This window comes from Cajanus cajan, chromosome 4 (assembly GCF_000230855.2).
Source record: "Cajanus cajan strain Asha chromosome 4, NIPB_CcT2T_4, whole genome shotgun sequence".
NCBI lineage: Eukaryota > Viridiplantae > Streptophyta > Magnoliopsida > Fabales > Fabaceae > Cajanus > Cajanus cajan.
The window spans coordinates 62,789,591-62,806,165 of NC_138520.1; the positions used below are offsets into that span (position 1 = coordinate 62,789,591).

General features: G+C 33.6%; 1 protein-coding gene across 1 annotated transcript; it reads left to right on the forward strand.

Annotated features, from left to right (window-relative positions):
- Window positions 1-4,231: 4,231 nt before the first annotated feature.
- LOC109790765 (receptor-like protein EIX2) lies at window positions 4,232-8,099 on the forward strand. The gene has a single exon (XM_020349989.3). It carries the CDS (start codon window positions 4,668-4,670, stop codon window positions 7,098-7,100), a length of 2,433 nt encoding a protein of 810 aa, XP_020205578.2. The 5' UTR covers window positions 4,232-4,667; the 3' UTR covers window positions 7,101-8,099.
- Window positions 8,100-16,575: the final 8,476 nt, after the last annotated feature.

The window sequence follows — 16,575 nt, forward strand, 5'->3', positions numbered from 1 at the left end:
ATTCAGATGGAAGAGCACTCTGCTTTTCGTAACCAGGTTCGCGACAAACCATAAGGAAAGCAAGACCAAGGTCAGGCCACAAACATTTAAAGTTGGCGACCTTGTTTGGTGGGGTGAGGGAGACAAGAATAGACCCCTCCGAAGGGAAATTCGAAACTTGGAATGTCACCCACCTCAATTTTTATTTCTCTTAACTTGTAAATTCAGGTGATGTACTCTTTTTCCTCCTCAGCCTTTTTTCCCACTAAAGGAAAGGGTTCTTGGCCAAAGAAGGTTTTAACGAGGCACACCTCAAAAATAATCAACAAAGCAACTCCATTCCCAAACATTTTCGGTATTAGCACATTAACTGTGACGACTTACCCGAGGTTGAGAACGAACCTCGTTAAACATTCTTACCCGAGGTCGAGAACGAACCTCGTTAAAATTCTGAGGTCGAGTACGAACCTTAAACACTCTTACCCGAGGTCGAGAACGAACCTTGTTAAAATTCTGAGGTCGAGTACGAACCTTAAACATTCTTACGCGAGGTCGAGTCCGAACCTCGTTAAAATTCTGAGGTCGAACATTCTTACCCGAGGTCGAGAACGAACCTCGTTAAAATTTTGAGGTCGAGTACAAACCTTAAACATTCTTACCCGAGGTCGAGTCCGAACCTCGTTAAAATTCTGAGGTCGAGTACGAACCTTAAACACTCTTACCCGAGGTCGAAAATGAACCTCGTGAAGGCTTACCTAACTCTATTCTAAGGTCGAATACGAACCTTAATACGCCTATTCTGAAGTCGAATTTAAACCTTATGAAAGTCCACCAAACTCTATTTAGGTCGTATACGAACCTTAATATTAATATCCGAGGTCGAACTCAAACCTTGTTAAAGTTCACCTAAATCTATTTTGAGGTCGAATACGAACCTTAATATTATCGTCCAAGTTCGAACTCAAACCTTGTTAAAGTTCACCTAAATCTATTTTGAGGTCGAATACGAACCTTAATATTATCGCCCAAGTTCGAACTCGAACCTTGTTAAAATTCATCCATGTCTCGATCAAGGTCGAGTCTGAACCTTGAGGTCATATTTTCGTAACCAAGGTCGAGTTCGAACCTTGATATGCCAGGGTCGAGTCCGAACCTTGAGATCACATTTTCTTAACCAAGGTCGAGATCGAACCTTGTTATGCCAAGGTCGAGTCCGAACCTTGAGACTATATTTTCTTAACCAAGGTCGAGTTCGAACCTTGATATGCCAAGGTCGAGTCCGAACCTTGAGATCATATTTTCTTAACCAAGGTCGAGTTCGAACCTTGATATGCCAAGGTCGAGTCCGAACCTTGAGATCATATTTTCTTAACCAAGGTTGAGTTCGAACCTTGTTATGCCAAGGTCGAGTCCGAACCTTGAGATCACATTTTCTTAACCAAGGTCGAAATCGAACCTTGTTATGCCAAGGTCGAGTCCGAACCTTGAGATCACATTCTCTTAACCAAGGTCGAGTTCGAACCTTGTTATGCCAAGGTCGAGTCCGAACCTTGAGATCACATTTTCTTAACCAAGGCCGAGTTCGAACCTTGATATGCCAAGGTCGAGTCTGAATCTTAAGGTCATATTTTCGTAACCAAAGTCGAGTTCGAACCTTGATATGCCAGGGTCGAGTCCGAACCTTGAGATCACATTTTCTTAACCAAGGTCGAGTTCGAACCTTGTTATGCCAAGGTCGAGTCCGAACCTTGAGACTATATTTTCTTAACCAAGGTCGAGTTCGAACCTTGATATGCCAAGGTCGAGTCCGAACCTTAAGATCATATTTTCTTAACCAAGGTCGAGTTCGAACCTTGATATGCCAAGGTCGAGTCCGAACCTTGAGATCATATTTTCTTAACCAAGGTCGAGTTCGAACCTTGTTATGCCAAGGTCGAGTCTGAACCTTGAGACTACATTTTCTTAAACAAGGTCGGGCTCGACCCTTGAAGATCACATCTACTTAACAAGGTCAAATTTGAACCTTCAAACAATAAATTTGGGAGCTCCTCAGAAGCCCCTTCGCTCTTACATCACTCGGTGCTTGGGGGGCATGTGTACTAGCCAGCCGAGTTGCCGAGTTGCCGACTTGTCCCTCACCAATCTATTGACTCGGTCAAAGGTTTACCAGCCTGAACAAGAAGTAAACTCATTATTTCCGATTTCTTCAACTCAGTCATAAAACATGGACATCGGAATACCACATCGGCCCAAATAGGCCACGTCATCAAACAGATAAAAATATAATCTTGTCACCGCGCTGCAATCACAAGGTAAAACCCTAACAATGCCAATGTGCCGGTAGACAGTAAAAATATAATCCTATCGAGGTACGTCTACATAACTGTCACTCCTATTAACACGCTGCCTGCGCGTTTTCAAAAATGGGGCAGCAGTTGTGACGCGTGACACCTCGACAGGCTGGCGTACGCGAAGGGTCACAGCCATTTGACGAGCTCGGTCTTAACTCCTCGACCCATGGTCTTCGAAGCTCGGGGGGCTAGTGTACTGTCCGTACCGCCATGCCGAGCTCGAGCTCGGTATCACAGCACATGACGACCTCGGGCACGCGCTGGGAGATCTCGGTCTAAGCGAGATCCGCTACCTAATCAGATCATAACTGATCTCAAGGGATCTCGCTCCAGATAAGATCCGCTACCTAATCAGATCATAACTGATCTCAAGGGATCTCGCTCCTGATAAGATCCGCTATCTAATCATATCATAACCGACTCAGGCCCAAGGCCCAACGCAATCCTAATTCACACTAAAGTACGTGCATTACTTATACGAGACTCATACTCATACAAACCCTAACTTTAGCATCGGAGTCTCTTTTGCAGGTAACACCCCCATCTTGGAGCACCAGCGTACCAGTGAAGGAGGCTCACCGATCTTACCTGGCGGATCAGCTCTACAGCAGATTTCCGGTAAGAACAAAACCAATGTTTATAAAATTCTAAAAATAAGTTGTTCGTGTAATGTAGATCTTTCAACTCTTCATCAATTAATAGTTTTAAATATCTACAAATTGAAATAAAGGAAATAAATATTAGTAGATGGATAAACAATAAAATCATTTAAAATAAATAAATTCATTTAGATATTTATTATGAGTCATAATGTTCCTAGAAATTATCTGATTGATGTGCACACTATAATTTAAATATTTATGATTATAATATATTTGAATCGTACTTAAATATTAGGTTCACATTTCACTTTTTCGAGATATTTAAGCAAATTCTGCAACCTTTCACTACAACACAAATAGTTTTTAGCAACATTTAAAAAATGTTGCTTAATGTGTATAAATATTAGTAATTTACTTTAGTAATATATTTTCAAATGTTGTATATAGTCCATGTTGCTAAAGACTTTTTATAACATTTTTTATATAATTAAGCAACATTTTTCAAATGTTACCAAAGTAGTATTTTTGTAACATTTTAATGATCTAGGGGAAGACATTATTAGTTAGTTACTACTAATTATATATAAATATCAAAATTCATTTATCTTAAGTATAACTATATGATTATATATACTCTTTATGAGTCATTCATCTATTCGATGTGAGACTTTAATTATGAGTAATAATCATAGATGAGAAAAATATACAATTTTTTTACTCAATGTGAGACTTTGATTTTAGAAGCAATTATAGTAACATTTTTTAAAAAAATGTCATTAAAAAAATGTTGCAATATGACCTACGTAACAATTTTTTATTCGATATGAGACTTTAATTTTAAAAATAATTAAAAATAATAATATTAAAATAAAAATTATTACTCTATCTATATTAACATTTTTTTTAACATTCTAACAAATGTAAGAAAGAAAATGTTAAAGAATCAAAATCTAGTAGTGAATTTAACCATCAACTTCTTGAGCTAATTGCTTTCGAAAGTCACAACAAGGTATGCATCAATCTCACACCCAATTTAACGGTGATGTGAATATATCACTTAGTATTGTGTCTTCCAAAATGGGGCACCACTATAGACTTTAAGATGTGCCGTGCTCTACTTGGTTATTTGACTTGCTAAACTTCGCAGAGGATCATCCACAACCTCATAAACTTTCACAATATTTTGTTTATAATATGAAAATTATCTTTAATGTGACTATCCAATAAGAATAAACAAATAAACCAAAAAATTCCTATATATATCTACTTTCTTCTACATTTGATAACCAAGGAAAAGATGCTTAACACAAAAAGATATTTGATTATTTCTCTCCTGGCTCTTCTTGTATCAACTCCCTATGTAGCTGCAAGCACTCTTTGCATTAAGGAAGAGAGAGAAGCCCTCCTTAAAATTAAAAAAGATCTCAAGGATCCCCACAATTGCCTCTCTTCGTGGGTTGGGAATGATTGCTGTAATTGGAATGGTATAGAATGTCACAACCAAACTGGTTACATTCTAAAGCTTGATCTCGGACTAGACTTATGTCCCTTCACCACAAATATATTGCCACCATCTTCCATAGGTGGTGAGATAAATCCTTCAATAACAGGCTTGAAACATCTGAGATACCTGGATCTAAGTTTCAATAACTTCGAAGGAATCCCCATTCCGAAATTTATTGGTTCTCTCAATAAGCTGCGTTACCTTTACTTACTCGATGCAAATTTTTCTGGAATGGTCCCTACTCATCTTGGCAATTTGTCAAATTTGCAGCATCTTGCTATCTCTTCTTCATTTGATACACTCTGGGTCAGAGATGTAAGTTGGCTCTCTGCTCTGTCTTCACTTCAGTATCTATACATGGAGTCTGTTAACATCACTAGCACATCCCATGAGTTGTTTCGAGCTGTGAATATGATGTCTTCTTTGTTAGAGTTACGTCTAATCTCTTGCAATCTTCGTACTCTCCCGCCATCTCTTCAATTGGAAAATATTACATCACTTTCAGTGCTTCATTTATCTGGTAATCCTTTTAATTCCTCAATACCTTCATCGTTGTTCAATATGAGTAGTCTCACAGAACTTGTTCTTTCTTCTTCATCTCTTAGAGGTCCGCTTCCTATGCTTCAGGGAGGGAATCTCTGCAAGCTTCGGATTATGGACCTATCCTTTAATTATCTCACTGGTCATATTACTCAAATGTTGGATACCTTGTCATCCTGTTCAAATCACGTAATTGGGAAACTGTCTCATTCTATAGGGAAATTCAACAGTCTATTTGAACTTGTTCTGTCATTCAACTCATTCTCCGGTCCTATGCCAGTATCAATAGGAAACTTATCAAATCTAGCGCTTCTGGACATGCAAGGAAACACGATGAATGAGGAAATTCCAGAAAGTATTGGTCAACTAACCCAATTGAGTTATCTTAATCTATACCAGAACAACTGGGAAGGCACAATGACAAACAATCATTTCCATAATCTCACAAACCTAGCTAGTTTCTATATATCATCCAAACCAAACTCATTTGTCTTTAAAGTGACTCAAGAATGGATTCCTCCTTTTAAGTATTTGAATCATGTGGAAATTCGTGATTGTCAAGTTGGCCCTACATTTCCTAGCTGGCTCAGAAACCTGACGTTCTTGAAAGGTGTATTCCTAGAAAATGTTGGAATTTCTGGAGAGATACCCCATTGGTTTTACAACCTGTCCTCTCAAATTTGGGCGCTAGATCTTTCTCAAAACAAATTAAATGGCTACCTTCCCAAAATATTTAACTTCTCAAATTCACCTCGTATTAACCTTGCTTTCAATCAGTTGAAAGGCTCAGTCCCTCTTTGGTATGGTGTGGATGCTCTCGATCTAAGCAACAACTTGTTATCCGGAACATTGCCAACCAATATTAGCAAAGAAATGTCGCATTTGACATTCTTGGATATCTCAAATAACCACCTTTATGGGAGCATTCCACTAGCAATAAATAAGATTCAATATTTGTCATATATTGCGTTATCTAATAATTATTTGAATGGTTCCATCCCCATGTTTTGGATGGGTATGGGAGAATTACGAATCATTGATCTATCCAACAACAGTTTATCTGGTGAAATTCCAGCTTCAATATGTTCTCCGTCGTCTCTTGTTATCCTAAAGTTGAGCAACAATAATCTCTCAGCAAATTTGTCTTCAACATTTCAAAATTGCACTTCACTTCAAACTCTTTTGTTGGGAAACAATAGGTTTTATGGGTCTATGCCAAAAGAGATCTCCAAAAACCTTCCTTTTCTTGAAGATTTACTGTTAAGAGGTAACACACTGACAGGAAGCATTCCTGAAGAGGTATGTGGTCTTCATTTTCTCCATTTTTTTGATTTGGCAGAAAACAACCTATCAGGATCTATACCAACATGTTTGGGTGATGTCCAAGGTTTCAAATTGCCACAAACTTATTTAACTCGTGCAACGGTGAATAGCTCGTTATTGTACTCGACACATGTAGAGTTGATGGTTAAAGGAAGAATAACTGAATACGAGAATGGAATGTTTGTGCATTCCACCATTGATCTTTCTAATAATGATCTTTGTGGAAAGATACCAGAGAAGTTAACAGAGCTAATTCACTTGGGTATCCTAAACTTATCTTGGAACAGGCTAACGGGAAACATACCGAGCACCATTGGATCGCTAAAAGATTTAGAAAGTCTAGATCTTTCACGCAACCATCTTTCGGGTCCAATCCCTGCAAGCATGGCTTCCATGACTTTCTTGAGCTATTTGAACTTGTCATACAACAACCTGACTGGACAAATTCCAGTTGGTAACCAGTTCGACACATTTAATGATCCATCAATTTATGAAGGAAATCCTAAACTTTGTGGGAAACCGTTGCCAACTAATTGTTCATCAGCGTTGCCTGGAAATGAAGAGAAAGGAGGAAAACATGAAGATGGAGCTGATGAGAAAATTGAACGATTGTGGTTATATGCAAGCATAGCCTTTGGTTACATCACAAGCTTCTGGTTGGTCTGTGGCAGCTTGATGTTGAAGAGGTCGTGGAGACATGCATATTTCAACTTTGCGTTTGACATGAGAGATAAGCTTCTGGTTTTGATTGCTGTTAATTTGGCGCGTGTGAAACGCAAGTTCGGACTTGAAAGAAACTAAGAGCAGCAGAGAAGACGAAGGCAACAACAATAGCTTTGTTATCCTTATCTTGTTCAGTTCAATAAGGTATACCACTCATGCAGTTATCATATTTGTTTCTTGTGTATGTTGGTTGTGATCATGTTTTTTGTGACACCCTCTACCTCAACATCAATACACAATAATTGTAAAGAAAAATTTCTTCATTTTTTTTGAGTAAATAAAATCTTTCATAGTTTAATAACATCTTTCATGTATAAAACAATTGTTTCAAATATCATAAGGTAGAAGATTCACATTCGTAACTCATCAATCATAAAAAAAAATCAACATATAAGTATTAAAACTCAAGAAATCATATAAAGGAAAATATAGATTAATTCCAACAAAGGTGGCAGTGCCTCCTAGTTAGGAATTAATTTATAACTTTAAAATCATGCAATAAAATAGTATAACAAAGATGTACATTTTGGTCTTTTCTCAAGAACGTTCAAAATTACATAAGAAGATAAAATTAAAGCTTTTAAAACAATAACATCATAAAAACAAGCCTAGTTATGCCCGATATCACATCCTATCAGAGCATGCCCCACTGAAGCCTTAAGCCTCATCACCCACATCCTCATGATGCTGATTGCCTGTAACATAATTTAAACACATACAAAAAAGCAACAAGGGAGTGAGAAACATCTCACTCAGTTTCAGGTGCAGAAATAACTGCTAGATAGCACACACACACACATAACATACATAAGCCACATGTAAACAATACACATAAATAATCAATATCACATATATACTCATTTATCCTGCTATGATGTCATGAACTCGACTCATAAATGCATGCATGTGGCGCCATAAGGAAACTTCACATTTCATCACTGGTGACCCAAAGGTACACCTGGTTACATCACTGGTGACCCTAAGGTACACCTGGTTAGCAAGTTACATCGCTGGTGACCCAAAGGTACACCTCGTTAGCAAGTTACATCACTGGTGACCCCAAGGTACACCTCGTTAGCAAGTTACATCACTGGTGACCCTAAGGTACACCTCGTTAGCAAGTTACATCACTGGTGACCCTAAGGTACACCTCGTTAGCAAGTTACATCACTAGTGTGCGGCCTCAGCGGCACACCTGGAATAATATATGCATATGATGCATGTCATACACTCATTATTTCATTAACTCAACATTTGACTTATTACTTAATTTCGTTTAGTACATCATGTCCTCATTTGTCATAGTCTCATAATCATATCATGTCTCAATAGTCCATTCATATGTCTTATGTCATTTGTCCATATTTCACAAGGTCATGTCATAAATACTCCTTATAAGGTCCGCATAGGAATTCACAGAGATCCAGAGAGCATTCTTTTTCATATTAAAACCCATTTATTATTAACATTAATTTCATATTCATTTATTACTTTCAACAAAGAACAAAGTAGAATAAATAGAAAATCGGACAGAATAACGGCACCTTCAACAAAGAACAAAGTAGAGTAAATAGAAAATCAAACAGAACAACGGCAAGGGATTGGGATTACATAATCATTTATTATTTCCAACAAGAAATAAAGTAAAGCAAATAGAAAATAAGACAGGACAACGGCAAAGGATTGGGGGCCAATCCGACAAACAACTATCCAACAATTATCCCCACACCCCTGAGCGAGGTTCTCACTCCCCCCTTACCTGGATAAGCGGAGTTGAAACTTAGGCAGGGCCTCCTCCTCTGGATTCCCTCTTCCTTTCTCTCTCTTTCTTTCTCTTTCTCTTTCTCTCTCTCTCTTTCTTTCTTTCTCTCTCTCTCTCTCTCTCTCTCTCTCTCTCTCTCTCTCTAGAATTTTCACTTTTCACTCAGGTGTAATATTTCACCCCCCCTCAGTCTCTATTTATAGGCGTCCAGGGGTCTCCGGAACGGCCCGTACTGATTTCGGAACGGCCCGTTCTGGAGCCTTCAAACGTGGGCAAATTTCTCAACTGGAACGGCCCGTTCCAAAATCGGAACGGCCCGTTCCAAAATCGGAACGGCCCGTTCCGACACCCAGAAATACCCTTATTCCTTTATTAGAATTACGAAAATGTCATCAATAATAAAAAAACTGGGTGTTACATTTTTCTAGTGCATGTTGTTTTGATTTGTCAATGGTATGTAAACAAGTTGTTGAAAATGAAATAATGTTGCTTTTTATTTATTATCTTAAAGGAGTTTAACTGAAGTATAAGAAAAAAAAATAATGTTTAAAATACAAGTTTTAATCAATTATGTCTTATTTAGTGAAATTCTTTCTAAAATGTATTTCGTTTAATTAGGATTTTATTTTCAATTATTTTTTAATTTTTGATACTAAGTTTTAATTAATTAACGCTATATTAAGAAAAAATGTTTTAAACAAGGATAGTAAAATTAAATGATGTAACTACTTTTTTATTCAATAATTAACAAAATCTTATAGTTTGGAAAGATTACTTGATATCACTACGTGATAACATATATTTATGTGACTCGCATGTGATGTCTTTGGGATTTATATATTCAGATTAGTAACACTATATGCACCCGTGCAATGCTCTACTATCAATAACAGTAGAAATTATATGGAGTTTAAATATTTGTAATTAAAAGTCATGTAGTAGCATTTCGTTAAAGTATACAACAATAAATAAAGAAATGACGTATTAGAAAAAAAAATGTTTTCTGAGTGAAATAAAATTATTAGAAAAACATACTTTTGCTTGTCATGAGGCAGATGTATTGTTTTAAAATTATTAAATTCATGTAAAAGATGACGCTTAAGTAAATTTTTTTTGACATTAATTAGAAAACAATATCATCTAAATCATAGACATGATTTAGTAATAATCTGCACATAAAAAATATATTTATCAGAGACCGAAAATAAACATGTAAGTACTATGTATTTAAAAGAAACACAATAAATAAATAAAAAAGAAGTAAATATTGAAATCGGCTGATACTTGCTAGCTGCTTAAATTTTGCACTTGAAACTTATTTCAATGTAAGTCTAAAAAAATATCTTTAAGAGTTTTTTTTATGAAAAATTATTTTTTATTTTTAGTAAAAAAAATTAAAAATACTTTCAATTTATATCTAAACAGACTTCTATTCTTTTGGATACATGTCTCATTTTTTTTTTTGGGAAAAAGATGCTTATTATTTGAACACTATATATCAAAATAATATTATTTTCTTGTCTTTAAATTCATTACTAAAAAATAACAATATGTATTGGTTCCTCTTTTCTCACTTGAATATGAAACATGGTAATAATAATCTTGCAAGTTATGCACGCTGCTATTATACATGTTGCTCGTTAACACATAACATCAATATGAAAAGTTTAGAAGAAACATCCCACGCAAGAGATATAATAACCTTCATTCAGTATAGTGTGTGCTTTAATTTTTAGCGTGCAAAGTAGGATTTCCTATTAGTTTTTTTTATTGGTTAAATTTTATTTATAAAAAAAAAAACGTGACATAGGTTCATGAAAATGACGTGAGACCCAAAACAGAACCACCGTAAACAATTCTCTAATCCGTCCTTATTAATGTAAATAATTATTTTATCAAAGAAAGAAAATATAAAATTAAGGATGACAAATAAGCTATAGAAGATAAGATTATAACAGTTACTTGTGAATAGAATATATCGGTTGATTAGTGGTGCAAAAAAATAGGAGATTGTGAACTAGACTTAGTCAAGAAGGGATAACTGTGTTACCATTTGCTTTATTTATTATTATTTTTTGCTATTTAAGAAAAAGAAATACACTCTCTAAGGGGAGAACAACTCAATGGCAAAAAGAAAATTCAAAGACAAAAAGAAAGAGAAGAGAAATACTTAAATAAAGTTAGAGATTAGTATAACAATTTTACGCACTGCTTTACATAAGCAATCTAGCAACTGTTGTGTTCTCAACTAGAAGCCCAAGGCTTACATTGTCCTTTTTTTATTAGGGTATCATGTTATTCATAAATTTAATTGTCATAATCGAGATAATAACGGGACAATAAAAATAAAGTTTAAAATAATGAAGTCGCCACCAATGTTTATTTTCTTTTTATAAAAAAAAATTGAAAAAGCTTATAAAAAAAATAATTTACGAAAATTAGATTTTTGAATTCGGAAGTCGATTACGAGATATTAGCACCTTATAACGTTTGTCTTATGATGATTACCTTTAATTAATTAAGAAAATTTATTATAACTTTTAAAATATTTATCTCACCCTACATTAATATGAATTAACAATAATAATCAAATATATTATTTAACAAATGTTTTTATTTTATTTTAATGAGTACTAAAATTATTTATATTATTATTATTAAAAAATAAGATAATATTGTTATTTTTATTTTTTTGGCTCGACAGGAGTGATTTCCTGCTCCTACGTATCTTCATGTGTAATGAAAAATCAGAGTCATGTAATTCTTTGGTAGAAAATATTTGTGTGTTAGAATTTTTTTATTAATTTGTTTATTATTTTTCTTTTAAAAAGGTAAGGAATTTTAAATTGTCACAACTCATATATTCCAAAATATAAAAACTGATAGAGGTGTACAGCAATGCCAGATATTTAATTATTTTTTTTTTAATTATTATTGTTAATATTTTTATTATTGTGGTACATATTTAAAAATATTTTGGTTAGATATTTTTTATTATTTTGGAGAAAAAATTAAAGATATCAAGTTGTCACAACTTGTATCTTAAATTTAAATGTTAAAAAGATATTACATCTAATCAATTATTTTTCCAATAAAATCTTTGATATAATGGCCTCAAATATTTATATTAAAAATTATGATAATATATATATTTTTTCTAAAAAAAAATTAAATAAGAGCAACTTTAAGATAACAAATTGTCACAATTTGCACCTTTAAGCTGGTGTGTTTGGATGGAGAATTTTACAAATTCAAGGAATTTTAAATTCTTGGTATTTGAATTACTTTGATTTCAATTTCTATCATTCTTAAAATATTTTGTTTGGATAAGTCAATTCAAATTTATCAAATTTTAAATTGTTAGGTTGGATATGATAATTTGATTCTATCATGATAAAATTGATTTTAAAAATATATTTATATGTTGAGATTTTTAAATTAAATTTTATAAAAACAAATATTTGCTAATTTTTAAATATTTAATAATTTTAAAAATTAATATTAGATAATATTTAATAATTTTAAAAATATTTTTGAATATTCAATAATTAAAAACATGAAGAGATAAGAGATAAGATAAAATATATAAGTGAAATAAGAAGAAAAAAATATGAGGAATTTCAAATTCTCTCTTTTGGGAGAATTTGAAATTCTACTATTTCAAGAAATTTCACAAATGCTTGAATTTCAAATTCTTTATAAATTCCTCATCCAAACAAGGTATTTCACCTCAAAGAATTTGAAATTTTTCAAATAAATGAATTACTCCATTTAAATTCTCCATCCAAACACACTATTAACCTGCAACCATGCCCCGCTAGAATCACCAAACATTTCATTTAACCAAATCCACAAGCCATATCCCTGAATTTAGGGATTTTGGCAAAGAAAGATATCAGATTAATCAAATTCAAAAATCATACGTCTATAAATAACACCACACAAAAGGAACGGGGGAGAAAAATTCAAGGAAAAATCACCAAATGACTAACTAATAAGAGCAAGTGTGTGAAGAAGAGAAAGGAATCTAGGCAAAGCAGGGAGGAAGAGAAAAGGACACCACAACTCTAGGTATCAATATTTTGTGTAGTTTGATCTCTTTGATGTTTTGAATCTTGAAACGATGATAGTTATGTAAGTAAATGGGTTTTCTATCTTCCAAACAATAAAAACCTAACCCTAATAAGAAAAGAAGTGATAATGAAATGAAAAGGTAAGTGAGTATTACCAGGGAACACGAGTGAATAAAACCATAAGAGCCGTTGTGCGCCGCCGCGTGCTGTCGCCAGAGGCGATTTCTAGTGGCGACGACATACACTTTCTTCTTTTCCCTTACGCTCTTATCGTGCGCGGCCGTGACAAATCCAACGTAGGTTGAGTTGCCGTGAACTCTACCGCACGTCGCCGTCGGAGACGACTTTCAATGGTGGACCTTCTTCTTGTTCACGATCCGCTCCTTCATCGCCCTCTTCCTTCACTTTCTACAGTGCCAATAGTCGACCCCACTCAAGTGCCATTGTTAATCCCGTGCGGTCGAGGTTGGTCTAAGGAAGGCGCATATGGCTTACGCAACCCTACCGTGTGGCTTCAGTCTCACTCATGTTTTTCTTTCTTGCTTTACTGTTGCAAAAACGTGGCTTAATGTCACCATTCTCCTTTATTCCTTTCCTTTTTCTTTTTTCCTTTTTTTCCCTTTCCTTTTTTCTCCGTTTTGGGCTCAATGTGATGAGACCACCACTTTCTTTCTTCCTGGTACCAACGTGGGCTAAGCCCATTAAGAACCAAATACCCCTAAAATTATCAAATTAAATTTCTTATCTTCCTTTTTGCCAAAATTGTTTCACAACAGACATGAATAGAAAATGGTATTTTATTTGTTTTCATTTTACAATAAAGGATTAGATAATTAATTAAATAATTTATTTCATATGTATATTAGGTCCTCGAGTCATTTTAATTAAGTAAGGGTATTGATAATAGTAATTATTATTATTATTATATCAATATTAATAATATTTATCTTTTTTTTAAAATAAAAAAATAGACAAAACAAGATTAGTTAAATGGGGCATTTCCTTAATCTTAGGTGATAATTTTTATTTCTTGTTTTAAAAAAAATTAATTTAGTTAATTTTATTAATAATAATAATAATAATAATAATAATAATAATAATAATAGTGATAAGATTATGAGGCATTTCCTTTCCTTAATCTTAGAGGATATAGCATTTATTTATTGTTTAACAAAATTAGCTTAATTGATTTTACTTGATTAAGTTGTTTTCTAATATAAATGTGTTAGATGTTCATGTAATTTTAATTCATTCAAAAAAAGGGAATTATTGGAATGTGACATTCCCTTAATTCTTATAGTGTGTTTGGATGGAGAATTTAAATGGAGTAATTCATTTATTTGAAGAATTTCAAATTCTTTGAGGTGAAATACCTTGTTTGGATGAGGAATTTATAAGGAATTTGAAATTCAAGCATTTGTGAAATTCCTTGAAATAGTAGAATTTCAAATTCTCCCAAAAGAGTAAGAATTTGAAATTCCTCATATTTTTTTCTTCTTATTTCACTTATATATTTTATCTTATCTCTTATCTCTTCATGTTTTTAATTATTGAATATTCAAAAATATTTTTAAAATTATTAAATATTATCTAATATTAATTTTTAAAATTATTAAATATTTAAAAATTAGCAAATATTTGTTTTTATAAAATTTAATTTAAAAATCTCAACATATAAATATATTTTTAAAATCAATTTTATCATGATAGAATCAAATTATCATATCCAACCTAACAATTTAAAATTTGATAAATTTGAATTGACTTATCCAAACAAAATATTTTAAGAATGATAGAAATTGAAATCAAAGTAATTCAAATACCAAGAATTTAAAATTCCTTGAATTTGTAAAATTCTCCATCCAAACACACCATAAGGGTTTGAATAGCAATTGGGGAAGCAGTTGTTGGAGTTCAAGGAAGATATGATAAACATGTTTTTCTTATTTCTATTTTGTTTTAAAAGACAGAGGATCCAAGATAAAATTAAAAGTAGTGGACTCGATGGGTAAAATATTAAGAGCTAAGAGCATAGAGACTCAAAATATGAAAATAGTGGACTCGGGGATCCAAGACGTTGAAAGTTAAAAGCACGGTACTCAAAGAATTGAAAATAGTGGACTCGGAGATCCAAAATATTGAAAGTTATAAGCACGGGGACACAAAATATGAAAATAGTGGACTCGGAGATCCAAAATAGTGAAAGTTATGAGCACGGGGACTCAAAATATGAAAATAGTGAACTTGGAGATCCAAAATAGTGAAAATTATGAGCGTAGGGACCCAAAATATGAAAATAATGGACTCGGGGACCCAAAATAGTGAAAGTTATGAGTGCAGGGACTCAAAATATGAAAATAGTGGACTCGGGGATCCAAAATAGTGAAAGTTATGAGCACGGGGACTCAAAATATGAAAATAGTGGACTCGGGAATCCAAAATAGTGAAAGTTATGAGCACGGGGACTCAAAATATGAAAATAGTAGACTCGAGGATCCAAAATAGTGAAAGTTATGAGCGCGGGGACTCAAAATATGAAAATAGTGGACTCGGGGATCCAAAATATTGAAAGTTATGAGCGCGGGGACTCAAAATATAAAAATAGTGGACTCGAGGATCCAAAATAGTGAAAATTATGAGCGCGGGGACTCAAAATATGAAAATAGTGGACTCGGGAATCCAAAATATTGAAAGTTATGAGCACGGGGACTCAAAATATAAAAATAGTGGGTCAATAAACCTAACACAAGGATTTCAAGGGTCTTAAACTTAAGGTGGGGAGCACCAAGATTATATGATATAAGGAAATATAAACTTATGGTGAGATGTATGCATGATATGTAATGTGAAATGAACTTAATGAAGTGTTAGACACATCTTATTATTATCACTTTGTATTCATTTTTCCAAACTTTGACCCCTTAAGAGGACAAGTGCTCCAAGATCTGGTGAGGGTTAAAGTCAACTTTCGTTCAACATGCAAGGAAACCCATTTCTTCTTCTTGTATTTATGATTATGTTGTTCAAAGCTCTCATTCATCAATGGGTTATTGCCTTTATTAGGGTCAGTTAAGGACCAATCATATTTATTATGACCTTTAAGTCCATTCATTGTAATAGAAATACTTTTTGATGTTATTACATGTTTTAATAGAAACCCCAATATTGAGTGTTTTAGCCCAATTTTGGAATTTAAATCTTAGATGCTTCAAGCTACCTCATATAGAATTGGTTCCCACAATAAAAAAGTATGACTTAATGCTAAAGTTACCCCTCAAAGAAAAAATTGATGTTTATCTTTACAAGGGAAACTATGTGCCAAGAAGGAAGATATCAAGCTTAATTGGCTTACCAACACATCAAGTAGATCTTGAAAATAATGAATCAATCCAAGGGTGGAATAAGAACCTTCTGGAGGGGTACTTAGCTTCACTAGCTAAGATAGGAAATTGGGAATGCTTCAATCAGACTCTTGCACTACTTATTTATAAGTTGATTTTATTATCGTTCACTTGGGGCATGATCGATCAAGCAATTATGGATGTTTTCTTCGCTTATGAAACACAAAAAGGAATCCCATTCCAACTACTATAACAGATACTTTCCTCTTTATGGAAGTGTGCCATCAAAAGAAAAGGGGAGAATGTTGCAGTGTTGTAATCATCTACTTTATGTTTGGGTCATAACTTATTTATATGCATTCAACCATATGGATTAT

Excerpts from the sequence above, each read along its gene's own strand:
- LOC109790765 (XM_020349989.3), top strand. The coding sequence starts at position 4,668 with ATGGTCCCTACTCATCTTGGCAATTTGTCAAATTTGCAGCATCTTGCT.